At 38.5% G+C, this 23,137-nt stretch overlaps 1 protein-coding gene across 1 annotated transcript in view; it reads left to right on the plus strand.

Annotated features, from left to right (window-relative positions):
• The window catches only part of GRM1 (glutamate metabotropic receptor 1), a 468,587-nt gene that overhangs the window by 28,486 nt on the left and 416,964 nt on the right, over positions 1 to 23,137 (plus strand). Inside the window, exons 4-6 of the mRNA XM_086316176.1 lie at positions 14,764 to 14,829; positions 16,251 to 16,279; positions 21,716 to 21,888. Of these exons, the coding sequence (XP_086172302.1) occupies positions 14,764 to 14,829; positions 16,251 to 16,279; positions 21,716 to 21,888 (268 nt within the window). The remainder of the gene's footprint in view (positions 1 to 14,763; positions 14,830 to 16,250; positions 16,280 to 21,715; positions 21,889 to 23,137) is intronic.

The following is a 23,137-nucleotide window of genomic DNA, read 5'->3' on the forward strand; positions in this document are numbered from 1 at the left end:
CAGGGGATGGATTCTGCCTTACAAATTCAAGAAGGAATTAAACCTGTCAACAATTTGATTTCAGACTTCTGGCCTCCAGGACTTTGAGAAAATAAATTTCTGTTGTTTTTAGTCAGCATATTTGAGGTAATTTATTATAGCAGCCCTCACCTTCTGAAGACCCAGATCAAATGTTACTTTATGAAGTCTTACCTGATTCTCCTAGACTAGAAAAAATTATTTACTCACTCTTCTTTTGTATTTTGGCATTCACAACACTATACTTCAATTTATATATTTAAATATTTGTCTTTCCTAACAGCCATGACCTTGCTCACTGTAAGAACTTGTACATTTGTCCTTCACACTTAGCATGTTATTTGGCGTACAGTAGTACTCAATGTCAGAGAAAGCGATGGCACCCCACTCCAGTACTCTTGCCTGGAAAATCCCATGGACAGAGGAGCCTGGTGGGCTGCAGTCCATGGGGTCTCGAAGAGTCAGACGTGACTGAGCAACTTCCCTTTCACTTTTCACTTTCATGCATTGGAGAAGGAAATGGCAACCCACTCCAGTGTTCTTGCCTGGAGAATCCCAGGGAAGGGGGAGCCTGGTGGGCTGCCGTCTATGGGGTCGCACAGAGTCGGACACGACTGAAGTGACTTAGCAGCAGCAGCAGCAGTACTCAGTGTGGAATGAATGAATCATAGTAGAATATCAAGTGACATATTAAGCATTGCTTGGAGTCAGGTTGTTAATATTCTACATTTGGTTCTCCCGCTTAAAAACTCAGTCAGATGCCACTTTGGTCCTCAGCTTGCGCGTTGACATACTTTGAGAATAGGACTAAAGCTTTCCTAGCTCTAATTTTAAGGTGTATTGTTTCTTTGAGGTGATTTCTTTCATGTCATTCTGTTTTTGTGATTAAATTTGGAGAATAATATCTTTTAGATTCTCAAAAAAATTGCTGTACTACTAACTTCTTAAAAGGACTTTAAAGACTTACCTCCTTTTATCTGTGAAGCAAAACTGTAAATAATCTATTAGGGATATATGAAAGAATTTCTGTTGATACTTCCATGGTATGTAAAATTTTAGCTTTAAGAGGTGAAATTTTTATGTTTAAATAATGAATCTAAATTAGGAACTTAAGTTTTTCCAGAAAATATTTTACAATAACAGTTACTGATCATTTGAGGTATCATAGGCACTTTAAAAATAGATGCATATAAAATACATGAAATTTATTATATAACAGATAAACTTAACTCTAATATGCATGACTGACTTATTATTTATAATCAGCTCTGAAATTATTTTCGTATTATATATATCTCAGATTATGTACTCCCCCTCCTCCACCCCACATTGTCTGTTTTCAATATTTCTGTTGTGGTAAAATGCTCATATATCAATCACTTGATGATAAATGCACTGTGTATCCACATGTTAGGAAAGCAACTTAGAAGCCAACAAAACATGTTATTTGTACATTATTTGCACCAATGAAGATCCAAATATATATAGGCCCTTCTTCAAACTGCTATTAAAACTTTGACTCATCAAATCACTTGCAAGGTAATTATCTCCACAGAGAGATAAGAAAATAGAATTGTCAGCATAGTTACAGAATCAAGGCTAAAAGTGATGTTACTCTCCAAACTTGAGTCAGAAGTTGAGAACCAAGCTTCACAATGAAACCAAGTGGTTCTGTAAAAAGATTTAGGAATCCCTATAAAAACTCCTTAATTTGGGAGGCACTTGAAAGCGCTTTATCTGGTCAAGCTGGAAGGAAACCTAGACATCCTTTGCATTTCAGATTTAAGTGTGTTTTTATTTTTTAATCCTATGTTTTCAGAATTATCTCTTGGAAATTCCTTGGTGGTAGTTATTAAGACTGAGCTTTCACTGATGAAGGCATGGGTTTAGTTCCTGGTCAGGGAACTAAGATCTTTCAAGCTTCACACGGCATGACCAGAACTAAAAATTAAAAAAAATTAAATTAGAAAATTATCTCTTTCATTACTTTTTAATACAACACATTTTTATTGAGAATCTATTATGTGCACGGAATTGTACCATGGGTTACAAGAATATAATTTGACCTGATTCTTAAACTCAAGAATCATGTAGTCTTTCCTCTTTATCAGGTATAAGTGAAAAACAAGGATATTTTTTTGGTGTAAATATATGTAACACAGTTCATTAGAAATCAGAAATGGCAGCAGTTAATGTAGATCAGTGTTTTCTGAAGGTCTCAAAACAGGAGATGAGACTGGAGCTGGGCCCTCAAGGATAGATGAGATTAGCATGGCAGGAAGAAGACAAGACTGAGGTAAAAAGGTAGTTAAATAAGAGTACCAGTTATGAGGACAGTGGATAAATGCAATGATAAGTGAATAATAATTGTGAGATGTGAGTCACTCTGGAGATATCTGCATTTAGTCATCTGAGAAATACAGTGTTATGTCCTTTAAATTCTCATGGAAGATTGAATTCTACTAATTGAAAGAACCTTATGGTTCTTTGAAGTAGAAAATATCCTCTGTTAAATCCAGTCCCCAGTTTTGTAAAATGTTGGGAACAGATTATTAGACTTACATACGATTTTCAAGTGTGATACATACCTCATGAGTCTCCCTACACAGGACTCGAGATAGTTCATATTGAATTGGGACTACCAATTCCATTTTTTGAAGTTGCAATATGCACACGTGCTAAGTCGCTTCTGTTGTGCCCAGCTCTGTGTGGCCCTGTGGAGTTTAGCCTGCCAGGCTCCTCTGTCCTTTGGATTCTCCAGGCAAGAATATTGGAGTGGGTTACCATTTCCTCCTCCAGGGGATCTTCCTGACCTAGGGATTGAACCAGCTTCTGCATTGACAGGCAGGTTCTTAACCACTAGCCCCACTTGGGAAATCCTATTAATAATTAACTACTCAACCACTTCAGTCTGTCTTAAGCTCTCAAAACTTGACAAAAATTGCTCTTGCTGGAGCCATCCATTTCCTCCATACTGCTAAAACCCAGGGATACTGCTATGTCTAACCTTAATTTATGTTTCAGTGATATTCCACACAACTTATCCATTTCTCCTTCTTGAGGTATTCTTTTTTTTCTTAGCTTCTTCAACATATATCCTTTCAGGATGTCTTATACTTTTCTGGATGCCCTTTCCCTTAAACAGGCTCTCGCCCTTCAACCCACTTAGAGTTTCTTAGAACTTCTGACAGAGAGTGACAGTGAAAATCACTCAGTCATGTCTGATTCTTTGCAACCCCATGGACCGTAGCCTGCTAGGCTCCTTTGTCCATTCTCCAGGACAGAATACTGGAGTGGGTAAGCCATTCCCTTTTCCAGGGATCTTCCCAACCCAGGGATCGAACCCAGGTCTCCCTCATTGCAGACAGATTCTTTACCATCTGAGCCACCAGGGAAACTTGTACCTGGGCTCTTTATTGCTACGATTGTTATCATCACTATCACCATTGATAACTGTCATTAATATTACCATATAATTAGCTTTTGTAACTCTTACAACTTTTTTTTAGAACACTGTGTGTCTATACAAAAAAACTTGAAAAATCAAGACTATAATTTCCTAAGTGTTCAAGGAATTGAGAAATCTACAGACATATTTCTTGTAGGGTAGGAAAAATGAAGTTTAAATAGGAAAAAGTATTAATTGCAACACATACAGAAAACTTCTAAGAAATTCTTATATTTTAGTCTTTAAGAACTTGGCAATAATAAGCTTATTTCAAAGTTCCAATCTGGCCTGATAGATGGCCAACCAAAGTAGATACGGTTTGCTAGGATCAGATACTAGAATCAATAAAATTGTTTCCAACAATGTTATTTATACAGCATAATGTATTGATTGTTAAGTACTTCTGAGGTAAATTGGATTGACTGGTTTGACCATGAAGTGAAGTAAAAGTCGCTCAGTCATGTCTGACTCTTTGTGACCCCATGGACTATACAGTCCATGGAATTCTCCAGGCCAGAATACTGGAATGCGTAGCCTTTCCCTTCTCCAGGGGATCTTCCCAATGCAGGGATCCAACCCAGGTCTCCCACCTTGTAGGCGGATTCTTTACCAGCTGAGCCAAGGGAAGCCCAAGAATACTGGAATGGGTAGACTATCCCTTCTCCAGCAGATCTTCCCGACCCAGGAATTGAACCAGGGTCTCCCACATTGCAGGCAAATTCCTTACCAACTGAGCTATGGTATATTGTTATAGATTCAATATATCTGAAAAGCTTAATGAATCTTATTCAAGTATGGAAAATAGCTTTATTAATAAGCCTACAAAACAGTTCTTTACATGAAAATGTTGAACTATAGTGAATATACATACCCAAGGAATAGACCCTTAAATGTTATCTTCTCTGCTGCTGCTGCTGCTGCTAAGTCACTTCAGTCATGTCCGACTCTTCGACCCCGTAGACGGCAGCCCACCAGGCTTCCCCGTCCCTGGGATTCTCCAGGCAAGAACACTGGAGTGGGTTGCCATTTCCTTCTCTAGCACCTTATAATAATAATTATAATGCTAATAATAAATACCCACCACTTACCCTGATGCTGGGAAAGATTGAAGGCAGGAGGAGAAGGGGACGACAGAGGACGAGATGGTTGGATGGCATCACCGACTCAATGGACATGAATTTGAGCAAGCTCCAGGAGATGGTGAAGGACAGGGAAGCCTGGTGTACTGTAGTCCATGGGGTCGCAAAGAGTCGGAAACAACTGAGTAATTGAACGACAACCATTTATATTGAAAATTATTAGTCAGTATACTCAGCATTTTCATTTAATTTTCAAAACAACTCCACCAGTGTAAGTATGATTATCCTGTTTTCTTAAAGAGGAAACTGGAATTTGAAGATGCTGCCACTTTCTCATGGTCCTACAATTAATAAAGTATGGAGATGGGGTTCAAATATAGGTCTGATTTTGCTGAACACCCTTCTAATTTATCAACTATGTTGCTTCCCTTCCTTTTACATATAGAAGTAGGATATGACTATATATGTGTGTGTATATATATATATATATATATATATATAATTTCTTCTAGGTAATCTACTTTTATGGTTAAATTTTACACTAGGGGATCATTTGCTTGTTTTTTTCCTTCTGAATTTATACCTGTAATTTGACCTTAATTTTGTGTTTAGTAAATGTTCTGTAATTCTAAATCTCAAACAGTAATTATCATTGGTGTGCAGAAATCTGTGTGTGTATGCAGATATTTTTGCTATACCACAGTTACTGGTAAATAAATGTAAAGGCTTTCAGACACTTGAAAAAGTTATAAGACTAATTTTCTGTTTCCTCACTCCAGTTTTTCCACAGTCTGATGTCATTCCTTCTCATAAAACTGCTTTATAAATATCACCACTAAGCTACTTTTTGATAAATTCAGTAAACTATATTTGGTCCTTTGCTGTCTCCAGTTCTTAGGACTCTTGGCTACTTTCTTCTTTCTCACTGGTTCTCTGGCCTTAAAGTTTCTTGTATTTCATCTGTTTCTGCTGTTCCTTCTTCATCAAATTTGTAGACTCCAATTTCTCTACTTTCACTATAACTAGTATTATTTTTCTTACTCTGAGTATTCTGTGGGTCACTTGATCAAGTTCTGTTGTGTATTATAACCTTTTCATCAAAATATGGAACATTTCTATCACTTTAGGAAATTCTTTTTTCTTCCTTTCTAGTTAATCCCACATCCCTCATGCAAATGTAATTACCATTTTGATTTCTATTTGTAGACAAGTGTGACTATACTTAAACTTTATATAAATGGAATTAAAAGTACATACTCTGGTGTCTTTCTTAAAATAATGTTTTTTATTTCATTCATGTTGCTTCATGTAATGTGTTTTTTAAAAATTGTGGAGTAGTATTTTATTGTATGGAAATATTACAATTTTTAAGCTCACTCTCTTGTTGATATGCATTTGAATTGTTTCCAGTTGTCTATTATAAATAAAACTACTAAGAGCATTCCTATAAAAGTCTTTTTATAAACATATATTTTTATTTCTTTTGGATAAATAGCTAGAAGTGAAATTGCTTGTCCATAGAACAGGTGTATGCCTAAATTTATAAGAAATCATCAACATTTAGCCATATTTTCTGCATCATTTAACACTGTCTTCAGCTGTTCATGACATTTCTGTTTGAGTCATATTCGTACCACTGTTTGGGGTTTTGCTTCTCATAAACTTTATCATTTTTACTGTCTGGAGTGTGAGGTGGTATCTTATGAGGTTAAAATTTATATTTCTCAGATGACTTAGTCATGTTTAGCAACTTTTCACGTGTGTGTGTGTGTGTGTTAGTTGCTCAGTCATGTCTGACTCTTTGCAACCCCATGGATTGTAACCTGCCAGGCTCCTCTGTCCATGGAATTCTCCAGGCAAGAATACTGGAATGGGTTGCCATGCCCTCCTGGAGATCTTCTCGATCCAGGAATCAAACCTGGGTCTCCGGCATTACAAGCAGATTCTTTACCATCTGAGCCACCAGGGAAGCTCCTTTTCATGTACCTGCTGCTGCTGCTACTGCTGCTAAGTCGCTTCAGTCGTGTCTGACTCTGTGCGACCACATAGACAGCAGCTCACCAGGCTCCCCCGTCCCTAGGATTCTCCAGGCAAGAACACTGGAGTGGGTTGCCATTTCCTTCTCCAATGCATGAAAGTGAAACGTGAAAGTGAAGTCGCTCAGTCGTGTCCGACTCTTAGCGACCCCATGGGCTGCAGCCCACCAGGCTCCTCCGTCCATGGGATTTTCCAAGCAAGAGTACTGGAGTGGGGTGCCATTGCCTTCTCTGTTTCATGTACCTACTGATTACTTATATATCTTTTTTGTGTGTGAAGTGGTATTCGACCCAGTAAACTTTGATTCCTTAAATTTGTCATTATATTAGATATTAAACATTTTATTTGTTTTCCATCTTACTATAATAATTTAATACATTAACATATATTCATTACAGAAATTTTAAGAACGAATATAGAAAAAATAAAATTACTTATTCTGCTAGCTTCTATAGCTAATAACTTAATATTTGATATAATTTCCTTCCTTTTTTAGTGTATATGTGATTTGCATGCTATTTAAAAGTAAAATACATCAAAGAGTATATGCAGCTTATATACTATTATATACTATTAAAAGCTGCATGTAACTTTAATAGCTATTTCTTAAATAGCCACTGAAATAAATGTATATACAAATACGATTAAAATAATGATAATCTTAAAAATAGACTCATGTTTTTGTTTTTTTTTCTTCTTCCAGTTTTATTGAGATATAATCAGCATAAAACACTATATAAGCTTAAGAAGTATGGCATTATGATTATTATACATCATAAAATGATATCATAAGTTTAATGAACATCCATCATCTCATAGATACAAAATTAAAGAAATAGAACAAATGTTTTTGTTGTAATGAGAATTCTTGTATTCACTCTTAATAACGTTTGTATATAGCATACAGCAACATTATTTATAATTATGTTATTGTACATTATATTACTACTATCATTTATCTTCATGTTTTTGAGATTTGAAAAAAATCTGTACTTTAGTTAATAACATTGTATACCATGTTAATTTCCTGTTTTGTTTACAACACAGTATTTCTTTGTATTCTCAGAATTGCATTAGAAGTTTCAAGTCTTATTAAAAAAATTTTTTTAATCACTATGATAATAAACTTTCTAGACTTTTAGCAGTAATCAGATCAGATCAGATCAGATCAGTCGCTCAGTCGTGTCCGACTCTGCGACCCCATGAATCGCAGCACGCCAGGCCTCCCTGTCCATCACCAACTCCCGGAGTTCACTCAGACTCATGTCCATTAAGTCGGTGATGCCATCCAGCCATCTCATCCTCTGTCGTCCCCTTCTCCTCTTGCCCCCAATCCCTCCCAGCATCAGAGTCTTTTCCAATGAGTCAACTCTTCGCATGAGGTGGCCAAAGTACTGGAGTATTAGCAATAATACTAGATGCCAAAATACATGGAACTATATTAAAATTTTGAGTGAATATAAATTAGTAATGTAGCATTCTATTCATATAAGTCAAACAAGTGGGATTAAAATGTCATAAATTTTTTAGCTAGGCAAAAATTCATATGTTTTCAAATAGATATATATTATATATTATTGTATATATTATATACAATAAATACAATAAATATATTTATATTTATACAATAAATATACACATATATAATATATATATGTGTATATTTATTATATATATAATCAAAAACTTCTCTGCTATTGATAATGACTTGAGAAAGAACTTCAAAAAAAGAAATGGAGATATTGGAAAACATAAAATGAAATGGGAGAACTGAATATGAAATAGAAAAAGTGAAAGAAACTAGATAAAATTAAGAGATCATCATATAGTCTAGTTAATTTTTAAACATGACTGCCTACTGGAAACACATTTGGAGCTTTGGAGAAAAAAAGCAATACCTGGTCAATTGTATTTTTCAAAAAATTCCAAGGTCATTCTTATATGCATCTGAACTTTGAAAAGTGATTACAGGTTTTCCTATTAAATGGTAGTTTTAGTGATATAAAATTCTGTTATTTCTTATTGACTAGTCATGATACAATTATTTTATTAAGCAAAAATCACAATGGTAGAAGATGTTGATGTTTATCAGTTGTCACAATCAATAGACAGACAAAAATAAAAAATCATTACAGTTGCAAACCATGATGGAAACCTGACTAATCTACAAATTAAAATAGTTAAATACAATTTGGGTGGTTAAGTAGAATGAAGTGGTAAAGTGAAAGCACATACATGCACATATTTTCATCTGCTCAGCTAGTCTATGTCTTTTGGTTTGTGCATTTAATCCATTTACATTTAAGGTAATTGTCAATATGTATAATCCTATTACCATTTTCTTAATTATTTTGAGTTTATTTTGTGTTGGTCTTTTCCTTCTATGTGTTTCCTGCTCAGAGGAGTTCCATTAGCATTTATTGTAAAGCTGTTTGGTGGTGCTGAATTCTCTTAACTTTTGCTTGTTTGGAAAGCTTTTGATTTCTCCATCAAATGTGAAGGAGGATCTTGCTGGGTAGAATACTTCTGGTTTTGGTTCTTTTCTTTCACCACTTTAAATATATCATGCCATTCTCTTCTGGTCTGCAGAGTTTCTGTTGAGAAGTCAGCTGATAACCTTATGGGAGTTCCTTTGTATGTTGTCATTTTTCCCTTGTTGCTTTTAATATTTTATATTTGTCTTTAATTTTTGTCAATTTAATTATTATGTGTCTCCATGTGTTCACCCTTGGGTTTATTCTGCCTGGGACTTTGTATGCTTCTTGGATTTGAATATTTCCTTTCACGTGTTAGGGAAGTTTTCAGCCATTATCTCTTCAAATATTTTTTCAAATCTTTTCTCTCTCTCGTCTCATTCTGTGACCCCTATAGTACAAGTGTTGGTGAATTTAATGTTGTCCCAGAGATCTCTTAGGCTGTCTTCATTTTTTTTTCATTATTTTTTTCTATATTCTGTTCTGTGGCAGTGATTCTATCATTTTGTCCAAAATAGCAGTTACCTGCAATTGATTCCTTCTAGTGTATCTCTATTTGTATTTTTAGTTCTTCAGGTCCTTTGGTAAACATTTCTTGCATCTTTTCCATTGTTTTCCTGAGATATTGGATCATCTTCACTATCATTATTCTGAATTTTTTTTTGGAAGGTTGCGTGTTTCCACTTCAGCAGAGACATTACTTTGCCAACAAAGGTTCGTGTAGTCAAGGCTATGGTTTTTCCTGTGGTCATGTATGGATGTGAGAGTTGGACTGTGAAGAAGGCTGAGCGCCGAAGAATTGATGCTTTTGAACTGTGGTGTTGGAGAAGACTCTTGAGAATCCCTTGGACTGCAAGGAGATCCAACCAATCCATTCTGAAGGAGATCAGCCCCGGGATTTCTTTGGAAGAAATGATGCTGAAGCTGAAACTCCAGTACTTTGGCCACCTCATGCAAAGAGTTGACTCATTGGAAAAGACTCTGATGCTGGGAGGTATTGGGGGCAGGAGGAGAAGGGGACGACAGAGGATGAGATGGCTAGATGGCATCACTGACTCGATGGACGTGAGTTTGAGTGAACTCCGGGTGTTGGTGATGGACAGGGAGGCCTGGCGTGCTGCGATTCATGGGATCGCAAAGAGTCGGACATGACTGAGCGACTGATCTGATCTGATCTGATCTTTTCCCTTCATCTGAGACATAACTTTCTGCTTCTTCATTCTGATTCAGTCAGTTCAGTTCAGTACAGTTGCTCAGTCGACCCCATGGACTGTAGCACACCAGGCCTCTCTGGCCATCACCAACTCCTGGAGTTTACCCAAACTCATGTCCTTTGAGTTGGTGATGCCATCCAACCATCTCATCCTCTGTCGTCCCCTTCTCCTCCTGCCTTCGATCTTTCCCAGCATCAGGGGCTTTTCCAATGAGCCAGCTCTTTGCATCAGGTGGCCAAGTTATTGGAGTTTCAGCTTCAACATCAGTCCTTTCAATGAATATTCAGGACTGATTTCTTTAGGATGGACTGGTAGGATCTCCTTGCAGTCCAAGGGACTCTCAAGAGTCTTCTCCAACACCACAGTTCAAAGCATCAATTTTCTGGCATTCAGCTTTCTTTATAGTCCAACTCTCACATCCATACATGACTACTGGAAAACCATAGCCTTGATGAGACAGAATTTTGTTGATAAAGTAATGTCTCTGCTTTGTAATATGCTGTATGGGTTGGTCATAACATTCTTTCCAAGGAGTAAGCATCTTTTAATTTCATGGCTGCAGTCACCATCTGCAGTGATTTTGGAACCCCCCAAAATAAAGTCTGTCACTGTTTCCCCTGTTTCCCCATCTAATTCCCATGAAGTGATGGGACCAGGTGCCATGATCTTAGTTTTCAGAATGCTGAGCTTTAAGTCAGCTTTTTCACTCTCCTCTTTCACTTTCATCAAGAGGCTCTTTAGTTTTTCTTCCCTTTCTGCCATAAGGATGGTGTCATCTGCATATCTAAGGTTATTAATATTTCTTCTGGCAATCTTGATTCCAGCTTGTGCTTCATCCAGGCCAGCATTTCTCATGATGTACTCTGCATATAAGTTAAATAAGCAGGGTGACAATATACAGTCTTGATGTACTCCTTTCCCGATTTGGAACCAGTCTGTTGTTCCATGTCCAGTTCTAACTGTTGCTTCCTGACCTGCACACAGGTTTCTCAAGAGGCAGGTCAGGTGGTCTGGTATTCCCATCACTTTCAGAATTTCCCATGGTTTATTGTGATCCACACAATCAAAGGCTTTGGCATAGTCAATAAAGCAGAAATAGATGTTTTTCTGGAACTCTCTTGCTTTTTTGAAAAGTCAGCACTTGTTGGCAATTTGCTCTCCTGTTCCTCTGCCTTTTCTAAAACCAGCTTGAACATCTGGCAGTTCTGATTCACATTTTGTTGAAGCCTGACTTGGAGAATTTTGAGCATTATTTTGCTATCATGTGAGATGAGTGCAATTGTACATAGTTTGAACCTTCTTTGGCATTGCCTTTCTTTGGGATTGGAATGAAAACTGACCTTTTCCAGTCCTGTGGCCACTGCTGAATTTTCCAAATTTGCTGGCATATTGAGTGCAGCACTTTCACAGCATCATCTTTCAGGATTTGAAATAGCTCAACTGGAATTCCATCACTTCCACTAGCTTTGTTCGTAGTGATGCTTCCTAAGGCCCACTTGACTTCACATTCCAGTATGCTCGAGGTGAGTGATCACACCATCGTGATTATCTTGGTCGTGAAGATCTTTTTTAGAGTTCTTTTGTGTATTCTTGCCACTTCTTCTTAATATCTTTTGCTTCTGTTAGGTCCATACCATCTGTCCTTTATCGAGCCCATCTTTGCCTGAAATGTTCCCTTGGTATCTCTAATTTTTGAAGAAATCTCTAGTCTTTCCCATTCTATTGTTTTCCTCTATTTCTTTGCATTGATTGCTGAGGAAGGCTTTCTTATCTCTCCTTGCTATTCTTTAGAACTCTGCATTCAAATGGGTATATCTTTCCTTTTCTCCTTTGCTTTTCACTTCTCTTTTTTTTCACAGCTATTTGTAAGGCCTCCTCAGACAGCCATTTTGCTTTTTTGCATTTCTTTTGCTTGGGGATGGTCTTGATCCCTGTCTCCTGTACAATGTCATGAACCTCCGTCCATAGTCCATCAGGTACTTTGTCCATCAGATCTAGTCCCTTAAATCTATTTCTCACTTCCACTGTATAATCGTTAAGGGATTTGATTTAGGTTATGTCTGAATGGTCTAGTGGTGTCCCCTACTTTCTTCAATTTCAGTCTGAATTTGGCAATAAGGAGTTCATGATCTGAGCCACAGTCAGCTCCTGGTCTTGTTTTTTCTGACTGATAGAGCTTCTGAATCTTTGGCAGCCAAGAGTATAATCAGTCCGATTTCGGTTTTGACCATCCGGTGATGTCATGTGTAGAGTTTTCTCTTGTGTTGTTGGAAGAGGGTGTTTGCTATGACTAGTGCGTTCTCTTAGCAAAACTCTCTTGGCCTTTGCCCTGCTTCATTCTGTACCCCAAGGCCAAATTTGTGTGTTACTCCAGGTGTTTCTTAACTTCCTACTTTTGCATTCCAGTCCCCTATAATGAAAAGGACATCTTTTTTGGGTGTTAGTTCTAGAAGGTCTTGTAGGTCTTCATAGAACCATTCAACTTCAGCTTCTTCAGTGTTACCAGTCGGGGCATAGACTTGGATTACTGTGATATTGAATGGTTTGCCTTGGATATGATCAGCGATCATTCTGTAATTTTTGAGATTGCATCCAAGTACTGTATTTCAGACTCTTTTCTTGACTATGATGGCTACTCCATTTCTTCTAAGGGATTCTTTCCCACAGTAGTAGATATAGTGGTTATCTGAGTTAAATTCACCCATTCCAGTCCATTTTAGTTCGCTGATTCCTAGAATGTCAATGTTCACTTTTGCCATTTCCTGTTTGACAACTTCCAATTTGCCTTGCTTCATGGACCTAACATTCCAGGTTCATATGCAACATTGCTCTTTACAGCATTGGACCTTGCTTCCATCACCAGTCTCATCCACAACTGGGTGTTGTTTTTACTTTGACTATGTCTCTTCATTCTTTCTGGAGTTATTTCTCCACTGATCTCCAGTAGCATATTGGGCACCTACCAACCTGGGAAGTTCATATTTCAGTGTCCTATCCTTTTGCCTTTTCATACTCTTCATGGGGTTCTCAAGGCATGAGTACTCAAGTGGTTTGCCATTCCCTTCTCAAGTGGACCACATTTTGTCAGAACTCTCCACCATGACCCCTCTGTCTTTGGTGGGGTAGCTCATAGTTTCATCGACCACAAGGTTAGGGTCCATGTGATTAGATTGGTTAGTTTTCTGTGATTGTGGTTTTCAGTTTGTCTGCCCTCTGATACAGAAGGATAAGAGGCGTATAGAAGCTTCCTGATGAGAGAGACTGATGGAGGGGGAAACTGGGTCTTGTTGTGATGGGCAGGGCCATATTCAGTAAATCTTTAATCCAATTTTCTGTGTTCCCTCCCTGCTATTTCAGTTCAGTTCAGTCTCTCAGTCATGTCCGACTCTTTGAATCGCAGCACGCCAGGCCTCCCTGTCCATTACCAACTCCGGGAGTTCACTCAAACTCACATCCATCGAGTCAGTGATGCCATCCAGCCATCTCATTCTCTGTCGCCCCCTTCTCCTCCTGCCCCCAATCCCTCCCAGCATCAGAGTGTTTTCCAATGAGTCAGCTCTTCACATGAGGTGGCCAAAGTACTGGAGTTTCAACTTCAGCATCATTCCTTCCAGAGAACACCCAGGGCTGATCTCCTTTAGAATGGACTGGTTGAATCTCCTTGTAGTCCAAGGGATGCTCAAGAGTCTTCTCCAACACCACAGTTCAAAGGCATCAATTCTTCGGTGCTCAGCTTTCTTCACAGTCCAACTCTCACATCCATACATGACCACTGGAAAAACCATAGCCTTGACTAGATGGACCTTTGTTGGCAAAGTAATGTCTCTGCCTTTCAGTATGCTATCTAGGTTGGTCATAACTTTCCTTCCAAGGAGTGAGCATCTTTTAATTTCATGGCTGCAGTCACCATCTGCAGTGATTTTGGAGCCCCCCAAAATAAAGTCTGACACTGTTTCCACTGTTTCCCCATCTATTTCCAATGAAGTGATAGGACCAGATGCCATGATCTTCATTTTTTGAATGTTGAGCTTTATGCCAACTTTTTCACTCTCCTCTTTCACATTCATCAAGAGGCTTTTTAGTTCCTCTTCACTTTCTGCCATAAGGGTGATGTCATCTGCACATGTGAGGTTATTGATATTTCTTCTGGCAATCTTGATTCCAGCTTGTGCTTCTTCCAGCCCAGTGTTTCTCATGATGTACTAGGCATATAAGTTAAATAAGTGGGGTGACAATATACTGCCTGGACATGCTCCTTTTCCTATTTGGAAGCAGTCTGTTGTTCCATGTCCAGTTCTAACTGTTGCTTCCTGACCTGCATATAGGTTTCTCAAGAGGCAGGTCAGGTGGTCTGGTATTCCCATCTCTTTCAGAATTTTCGACGGTTTATTATGAAATAAACTGCTATTTACTTGGGGCCAAACTATGGTGGAGGTAATAAAGATAATGGTTAGCTTTCTGGTTAGCTTTCTGTATTGTGGTTTTTGTTCCAGCTGCGGTGAGATTGTGGTTCTTGCTTCTTCTGTCTCCCCTCTGATGGAGGAGACTAAGAGGCTTGAGTAAGCTTCCTGATGGGAGGGACTGGTGGTGGGAAAAACCAGTTCTTACCCCGTGGGCAGGGCTGTGCTCAGTAAAACTTTAATCCAATTGTCTGCTGATGGGTGAGGTCTATGGGCTCTATGATAGGGTTCATGATAAACTCCAAGAAGACTTACACCAAGGGGCCCCTTCCAGGAAGGCTGGTGCCAGTGCCTCCATCCCCATGGCAAGCCAGTGTAGACCCACACCTCCACAAGAGACCTTCCAACATTAGCAGATAGGTCTGGTTCAGTCTCTTGTGGCATCACTGCTCCTTCTTCCTGGGTCTTGGTGCACACAGGTTTTGTTTGTGCCCTCCAAGAATGGAGTCTATTTCCCCCAGTTCTGTGAACGTCTTGTAATCAAATCCTGCTGACCTTCAAAGTCAGATTCCCTGGGTATTCCCAGTCCTTTTGTTGAATCTCCAGGCTGGGAAGGCTGACATGGGACTCAGAACCTTCACAATAGTGGGAGAACTTCTTTGGTAGTATTGGTCTCCAGTTTGTGGGTTGCCCACCTGGTGGGTATGGAATTTGATTTTATTGTGATTACACCCCTCCTACCATCTTGTTGCAGCTTCTGCCTTGTCTTTGGACATGAGGTATCTTTTTTTTTTTTTTGGTGAGTTCCAGTGTCCTGCTGTCAATGGCTATTCAACAGCTAGTTGCAATTTTGGTGCTCTTGCAGGAGATGAGCACATGTCTTTCTGCTCTGCCATTGTGAACCCAAAGCTGGACTCATGTTTTATATCCAAGAGATTGTCGTTTTCTTCTGAAAGCTGATGATTTTTAAGTTTCTCATACATTTTTGGAGTCATTCTTCAGAATTGCCTTTAGATCACCCCCTCAAAGTTTTTTTAGAATCACATCTGTTTTTCAATTCAAAACTTAATCATTTATTGAACAAATACTTAATGAGTTATAGATACCTTTTTTTCAGGTTCTGGAGATTCAGTTGTAAGCAGATACAGTTCTCTTTCTTCAAGGATCTTGATTACTATTATTAAGAATTTTCATGACAATTTTCCACTTCCAGAAATTTGCCTGTATGCAAAGATGATTATTTACTATGATTAATGACTTCAAAAACAATATATTGCTATTTATTAAGAACTTTCATAACTATTCAAAAATATTTTTAGCTTCATTTGAGCTGGATTAAGTCACTATTTTGAAAGTGACCACAGCAGTTGTGAATGAGACCAGATGAAGTGCAGATTTAAAAAAAATCAGTAATATTATTTCACATAGAATTGCCAAATAAGCACTATTTTATGATTTCTCATAGAACTGAAAGCTTTTATGGATAAGTTGAATTTGACATAAATTTTGAGGAAGGGCAATACATATAAAAGAAATGAAAAGTGAGTGAATTTTTTTTTTTTTTTTTTGTGGTGTGATAGGCATGAAGGCCTCCTAGGTGGCACTAGGGGTAACGAACCTGCCTGCCAATGCAGGTAGACATAAGAAATACAAGCTCAGTCCCTGGGTGGGCAAGATCCCCTGGAGGAGGGCATGGCAACCCACCCCAGTATTCTTGCCTGGAGAATCCCATGGACATAGGAGTCTGGCAGGCTACAGTCCATAGGGTTTCAAAGAGTCAGATATAGCTGAAGCAACTTAACATGTATGCATTCAAGAAGCATGAACTGAGGCATGGGAAAATGCGAGGCTTGTTTGGTTAGAAAAAGTGTGAGTAGGAAAATGGGATGAAATTTTATCAGTGGCTTTTAACTAAGGGTCAAACCAGAATTATCTACAGAACTTTAAAATGTATCTTATCTTTATTATTCTGATAACCCTTTGGGCATATTTGAGCCAGAGTCTCTTTCTCTGAGGACTTAGGGAAGGGAAAAATTGGGTATGAATAGTCTTCATGTTTGCTTCTGTGAATCTCTTCCCCAGTCAATGGCCTTTCAGTTCAGTTCAGTTCAGTCGCTCAGTCGTGTCTGACTCTTTGTGACCCCGTGAATTGCAGCACGCCAGGCCTCCCTGTCCATCACCAACTCCTGGAGTTCACTCAGACTCATGTCCATCGAGTCAGTGATGCCATCCAGCCATCTCATCCTCTGTCATCCCCTTCTCCTCCTGCCCCCAATCCCTCCCAGCATCAGAGTCTTTTCCAATGAGTCAACTCTTCGCACGAGGTGGCCAAAGTACTGGAGTTTCAGCTTTAGCATCATTCCTTCCAAAGAAATCCCAGGGCTGATCTCCTTCAGAATGGACTGGTTGGATCTCCTTGCAATCCAAGGGACTCTCAAGAGTCTTCTCCAACACCTTAGACATTATTATTAAGGATTTTGAATATTGTTCTGTTGGCAACAGGGCCATACTATAATTTTTTGAATCATGTGATTGAAATGATAAGTGCTATGCTTTAGGTAGATCAATATTTTGATGATCTGCTGGATGGACAGCACCATGTAGTTTTTGTTACAGTGAGATGGGAGTACAATATATTGCTGTTAAAACAGGAATAATAATTTAATTTATCGTGTTGGTGAAACTGTAGCAAGAGAAAGCCTTTTCCAATAAAAGTTTTTACTGGGTCTGAAAATTTAGATGCTTTTCTCGCTTAATTGTTCAGAGTTGACTGTGAGACTGTACAAGTAGGTTACTGCCATTATTAGAAGTGTTATAAAAGATGGCTATTTTAAGCAAATAGAACAATCACCTGTAATGTTATGCCCTCAACAGATCAAAGGCCCAAAGGAAAGGAATTCAAATTTATTTCCTTTATTACTTAAGCATTTTATGAGAAGAGTCTCAGTTCAAAACGTAAGGAAAAATGAAGAAAAGTAACACTTAGCTCAGTTCATATAGTCAGTTTTTATAAACCTGTGAATTTGGAATAAAGGTAGTGTCATGAGACAATGCTCCTAATCTGATCACTAAGCTCAGGCAAGAAACAGATTCTTGGTGCCTCAATTTTTTCATCTGTTAAGACTAGCATAATATGCCTATTTTATGTATCTCATGAGATGGTTCCGATATAATCATAATATTAGATAAGGTTTATTTTCCATTCATGTATCTTCTTTTTACATTTATAAAATGTCTAAGTTTTATTTGATATTGATTAACAAATGCAATACAGTAATGAAAATGGTTTCTTTACATTGGGAACAAATTTCAATACTTCATCTGTAATAAAGTTTGTAGTATAAGTGTGTTTCTAAATGATTTAATACTAATTAGGCTGGTTACTTTCATTTGAGAAACAGTAGCAAAATATTCTGTCTACATTATATGAAGAATAAATTAGAAATGTCAGTAAACTGCCTGCCTTTAATCTTAAGAAAAGTCATTAAAGTGACATGATATTTTTAGTATTCAGGGAGAATGCATCTGTTTATTTATTCAACAAATATTTTAACACCTATCATGAACCAGATGTCTGTATTGTTTTAGACACTGGGAATACAGAGGGGAATAAAACAGACAGTAATTGTGGCCCTCATTGTTCTTCCAAAATAATTGTTTGCCTATTCTCATCAACTGTGTTTTAGTACTTTAAAAACAAGTGTTTGGACAATGGTGGCAGAACAGCATGTGGCCAAATGTATTTTTACCAGTCCATGCACATTGGTCCATTGATGAGTTCTTATTGCTTATGGAAGCTGACGCATTTGGTTCTATCTTTGCACAAATGGTTATAGCTTAAGTTATCAGGTTAATGAAACAATTGAATATATATAATAAATTCAACCTATTTTAGTTCTTTTAAATATTTTGATTACTTTTTTAATCAACTGTGTTTTATAAAGTGTTTTGAATTTCTGAAAGGAAGAGGTTTTATTTTACAATTTTAGTGTTTTGGAACAGAGCATGAGGTAAATGGAGATATGGCAATTTCCCCATTGATTTAAGCAACATAGATAGATAAATAGTATAAATTAGCTGAAAATTCTAACTGGGGCTTAAATTATCTTGCTGAACCCATGAATTAAATATAAGAATATAAGAAATACCTTACTAGATTAAATAAGTTGTCCACAGAGCATGGTATTTTATAAAAAATCATGATAATCGCTCCCATAACACAGATCTACCTTGAACATCTGTTTTACTCCCTTAGTAATATATTACATATCAATAATCCACAAATAAATTTTCTACAAAGAACTTCTTTGATCCTATTTCTGTTTTCAGTCAGTACTATCTCTTCAGTAATGAATTTATTACCTCTTGTGTATATTTCAGTTTTGTATTCTAATAACTCTACAAACTTTACTTTCCAAAATACCCATTAGCATACACAGTCAAGCTTGGAATGTGTGCTGGCTTATCTCTTCCTTTCTTTTGCTTTCTTTCTTTAAGCCTTGTTCTTGCTCACCTCTTATCTTTCTCATTTGAAGACTATGAGTTTTTAACTGATTTTGTGTGGAAAGTGAATTGTCTAGACCAGTTCCTTTATGATGTCCTTTATGATGGAGGGCATCACTTTCCTAAGGAAAGTGATCACAGTTTTGTTTTTGATAATATCTGTTTTATTACCATATAAGGATAATGATCATTTTATTGCCTGAATTGTTATAGCAGCACATTTAAATCATTATCTTAAGATAAAATGTTGGCTATTTTTCTGCTTAATGTCCACTATATATATATATATATTTTTTTTTTTTTAAAGAGTTGAGATAAATTTTATTTTATTTTTCTTTTGATTTATTATTATTATTATTATTATTTTTTACTTTACAATATTGTATTGGTTTTGCCACACATCAACATGAATCCACCATGGGTATACACGTGTTCCCCATCCTGAACCCCCCATTAAACAGATTTTTCAAACCAAGTTGCTCCTAACACTTTTTGCCCTGCTATAATACAAATTACATGCTGAATATAAGATAAAACTTACCAGCACTGAATAAATACTCATATTGACTGTATTTCTGGACTCATAAACTCTTAATATTCTCTAATAGATTAGCTATTGACCTATATTTTTTAGTTTGTGTGTAATTCATTCTTTTAGTCTTTCTCTTCAGTTCTAGTAATAGAACCTTCTCGTACATGTCTCCACATGTGTTACATCATGTCGTCCTTGGTAAAGTCTTAATTTCCAGAGATTAAGCGTATTTGGATATGGAGCATATTTAGATCATCTTATCTTCTACTTTCTTGTACCTTCTTTTTGACTTATTTTTGTCTTTGTACCTTCTAAAATTTGGCCTTAAATAATTAACAGTACATTTAATTGATAATTTCAAATTAACACACTTGAAGTTAAAAATTTCCTTAACATCTATCATACATGGTTCATGCCTATGTATAAACATTCTAGGTTAGGATTCATAAGTTGTTCTCTTTAAAATGTCTTGTTTCAGCCAAACTGAATGTGTGGTTTTTACTTGGACTGTATTGAGAACAAATAAGTCTGAATATTTAATTATTCCTTCAGCAGCAGAATCTTTTATAACCTATATCAATGTGATATATTAAAAATATTACCTTTGAGGATCACATATTTAAGTTAAATATGGACTTCAGAGACACTGCTTTCTCTAATTCTGCAAATTATAGTTAATGGTTTATATGCACTGAAATCACTGTATCTATGAAATATCCCAGGAAAATCATGTTTAGGCTTTATGTTCCTAGAATAGCCTTATCCTAAAATGGAGATTAAATGGCGAATAGAGGAAATAGAATATTCTGAGATATCATGAACACCTGTGGCTTGCTCTTAATGTTGACTTCTTCCTAAGGGTCCCAGTAGAGAACCATTTTACTCTATACATGAGACAGAAACTTACTTCTTATTTTCCTTGAGGAAACATATATTTACTTCCAGAGCTGAGATCTTTTAGAGCTAAACCATATGTGTACGTGGTTCCATTCATTATTTGTGGGGAAAAAAAATTCTATACTCTTTAAGTTACCTAAGAAAAATCTAGAAAAATCTGAGACTTGAAAAACAAACAAACAAACAGATCCAGAACAAAAGAGAGCTTCTGTTCTGACTGGAAGCATTTCCTGTCCTGGCTGTTTCATGGAACATGCTAAAAAGAGTTTTTAAAACTGCCTCATGTGGTTTGTCACCTCCAGCCTGACATGAGCAAGGCGATTATAAAGGGACCCACATATGCTGGTCTCTCTTCTCTGCACATGACACAGATAGAAAGCTCTGAGCAAGAGAGGGAAGGCACACTGTCACTTGTCTTCCTCCTCTGAAGAAGCCGGGACACATTCTGCTCAGCCAGCATGTTCCCAGAGGAATGCGGTCTAACTTCCACTTTTCACACGGTAAGAAGCAACACTGTAGACCTGCTGGAAGGGTGACGGCAGCCTGAGAGGAATTTGGAGAAGTGTTTTCACTCCAGTGTTTCCATGTGACCTGACTCGCATTCTCAATTTAGTTACATCTTGACCTGGAAAATGCAGCCAAGCTTTGCCTCTCTTCATTTGACTTACCTTGATTCATGATGTGGGTACCTTTCCCTCCCCTTCTCCCATCCCCCCTGCAGCCTCTTCCCCCTTTCCCTTGCAACCTATGAACAGAGCCTCTCTAGATGTCTTCACGTGCATTTACTCTATTTTCCTCAGTAGGGGTTTTACTTCCAAGGAGATAAACTGTGTTTGGGTCCCTGAAATGCATAAAAGGAAGAGCCACTGTAAAGTAGTCTAAGCGGTTCCCCACTCCTTTTGCCAAATCTGACTGTTCATATACCTGGCAGCTTCTTTAAGAACCCTCTGGTAGTAAAGGAATTAATATTCTCCACTTATTCCTGGATTTTATCCCCCACTCCTCCATTAAATGACTGGTTTTTATGCGTGAAATAAGAGACAAGCCTTGGGTGACCTGTTTTTTTTTTTTTTTTCCCTCCCCCCTCCCTCTGTTTTCCTTGCGGTAAAATAGTGCTGAAGAAAGAGGGCACTAGTGTACAGCCCAGATCGCATCCTTGCACCGTCTGGATTAGAGCTGAGGCGTCTGCGAACCGCGCGTGGCCGCGGTGCTCTGGCCCGGGGACCACAGCGCTGTCTACCCGGACTCAGGTACGTCTCAAGTCCAAATTCTTCAAGCAGACCCAGGTGAGCAGACACCTCGCGGCGGGCAAACCCACCCACTATGGCAGAAAAAAAGTCCCAATCTATGGGATTTTTCTTCTCGTCCCAGAGGCATCCTCGATTATTTATTTCTTCTAGTCCTGCCTCCCCGGGAAGCCTCGGAACCCATGGATGCCTGGGCTGTCTTTCTTCTTTTGCCTGCCTCACCTTCTGTGTGTATGCTTTCTCCCTGCCTGTTCCCTTAGCTCCTTTCTCGTCCGACTCTCACCTTGAAAAAGGGAGCCGGAGAGGGACGAGAGATAAAGAGAGCCAACTTCAGCCCCGCAGGCGGCTGAGATTTGGCGCCTCTGTCCCCGAAGCGGTAGGGTTTGAATATACCTTCAGGAGCACTAGCTGCGAGGCGAAGAGAATGAGGATGGAGGGGTGTAGGGGAAGCGAGGAGCGGTGTGTGTGTGTGTGTGTGTGTGTGTGTGTGTGTGTGTGTGTGTGTGTGTGTGTGTGAAGAACGCAGGGAGCGGGGTCGAAAGAGAGAAGTCGAGGGTTGGCAGAGGTGGGGGTGGGGGTTAAAGAATTGCAACTCGCTGGTCAGCAACCGGCTCTGCGGGAGATTGTCTCGGCAGCTTGACCAAGCACTGTCCAGGGTTCTGAAGGCTGCAGGGCTCAGCTGCCGCCGCGGGAACAACCCGGAAGCTCCCCTCTGTTCCCTTTCTAGCAACTATGCAAAGCCAAAGGTCCTGATGTAGGGAAGTGCAGGGACCCCTCCATTCCCTCCCTCCCTCCCTCATAGGTCGCAGGAAACTAGTTACCCGACCGGTACCCTTCTCCTCCTCCCCCAAAGTCTACAGTAAGATGACTTCTGGGGGATGGGGGCGATGTACCAAAATCCGACATGTGGAGACTTTACCAGGCGTTGCCTTAGTAACTAATATGGATTTCCTCAAGCTGGCAAATTTATATTTACTATTTGGGTAGTATGTTAGGGTCTCTTCAGCCCCTCAAAGTTAAAGTAGAAGGTGCACTCCTGGTTCGAGTTTATTTGAAAGTAGCGCTTCCACCTTCATAATGAAAGAGTTTCCAAATTTCTTCTGGGGAAAAAAGTTGATCTTTTCAAACCTGGAAAGTTCTCTAAGGTCGGAAGCCCTAGCTCCTCCTTCTCCCGCTTCCCTCCTCCCCCTGGAGTCTGTAAGCCTGGGGTATTTGGGGACCTGGAAGAGACCTGAAGGTGCAGGAGAGGGCGGGTCGGCGGGGCTCTGCGCCTCCCAAGACGCGGGAC

The sequence above is a fragment of the Bos grunniens genome, chromosome 9, assembly GCF_055505025.1.
Source record: "Bos grunniens cultivar Pamir isolate PY7600 chromosome 9, Bosgru_T2T1.0, whole genome shotgun sequence".
Taxonomy (NCBI): Eukaryota; Metazoa; Chordata; class Mammalia; order Artiodactyla; family Bovidae; genus Bos; species Bos grunniens.